At 44.5% G+C, this 925-nt stretch overlaps 1 protein-coding gene across 1 annotated transcript; it reads left to right on the top strand.

Moving 5' to 3' along the window:
- Positions 1–48: 48 nt before the first annotated feature.
- LOC111649692 (zona pellucida sperm-binding protein 4-like) lies at positions 49–925 on the top strand (the record flags this gene model as incomplete). The annotated part of the gene is made up of 4 exons (XM_023399410.2): positions 49–241; positions 420–567; positions 650–725; positions 806–925. Coding segments are annotated over 4 exons (518 nt in total), but the record flags the coding sequence as incomplete, so codon positions are not given.

The raw sequence follows: 925 nt of genomic DNA, 5'->3' as shown, positions 1-925 counted from the left end.
ATTTCATAATGTTGGTCGTCATATTAACTAATAACTCTGCTCTTACAGTGGATGTGGCCTACAACTCTTTCTACACGGATGCAGACTACCCTGTGACCAAAGTACTGAGGGACCCTGTGTACGTGGAGGTTCAACTCCTTGACAAAACAGATCCAAACCTTGTCCTGACTCTTGGTCGCTGTTGGACAACCACAAGCTCCAACCCTCATAGTCTGCCCCAGTGGGACATTCTGATCGATGGGTAACTAAAACACCAATTTACACATGTAATTTACACACAACATGTTTAAGTTTAGTTTAAACTTTGGTCAGGTCTGCTCACAAGGAACAGTGAATAGGGAAATGAATACCAAACACTGACTTCTTCGGTCAGTTGAATTTCACTGCTGTTGCCTTGATTTAATTTGCTCTCCATACAGGTGTCCATACAGGGATGATCGCTACTTGTCCTCACTGGTTCCAGTCGGTCAATCCTCTGGTCTGGCCTACCCAAGTCACTACAGGCGTTTCATTTTCAAAATGTTTACCTTCGTGGACCCCGGCTCATTAGTGCCCCTGAAGGAGCAGGTAATGTATATAGCAAGTGATGAGAAACTGCTGCAATGAAATATGTCCATATTGCCCTGTCAACATTGTTGTTCTTGTTCAGGTGTACATTCACTGTAGCACAGCTGTGTGCACTGCTGCTCTGGGCCGCTCTTGTGAACCATCATGCTTCAGAAAAAGTAAGAAATGAATTCATAATCTGCAGAATTCAGGAGGAATATGCTCATAAATCTAACCATCTTTGTTTGTCTGTGTGTAGGGAGAGATGTCGAGGCTGTGGACCAGAGGAAAGGTGAGCCAAAGGTTGTGGCTTCTGTTGGACCTGTGAACATTGTGCAGCAACCAGCACAGAGCGCCTAGCTGAAGAATTTAGTTGAGA

This window comes from Seriola lalandi, unplaced genomic scaffold, assembly GCF_002814215.2.
Source record: "Seriola lalandi dorsalis isolate HSWRI2012SDOR001 ecotype SW California unplaced genomic scaffold, Sedor1 jcf7180001964915, whole genome shotgun sequence".
Lineage (NCBI taxonomy): Eukaryota > Metazoa > Chordata > Actinopteri > Carangiformes > Carangidae > Seriola > Seriola lalandi.
Note: the sequence above shows the minus strand (reverse complement) of the source record. Positions and strands in the feature narration are given on the sequence as shown.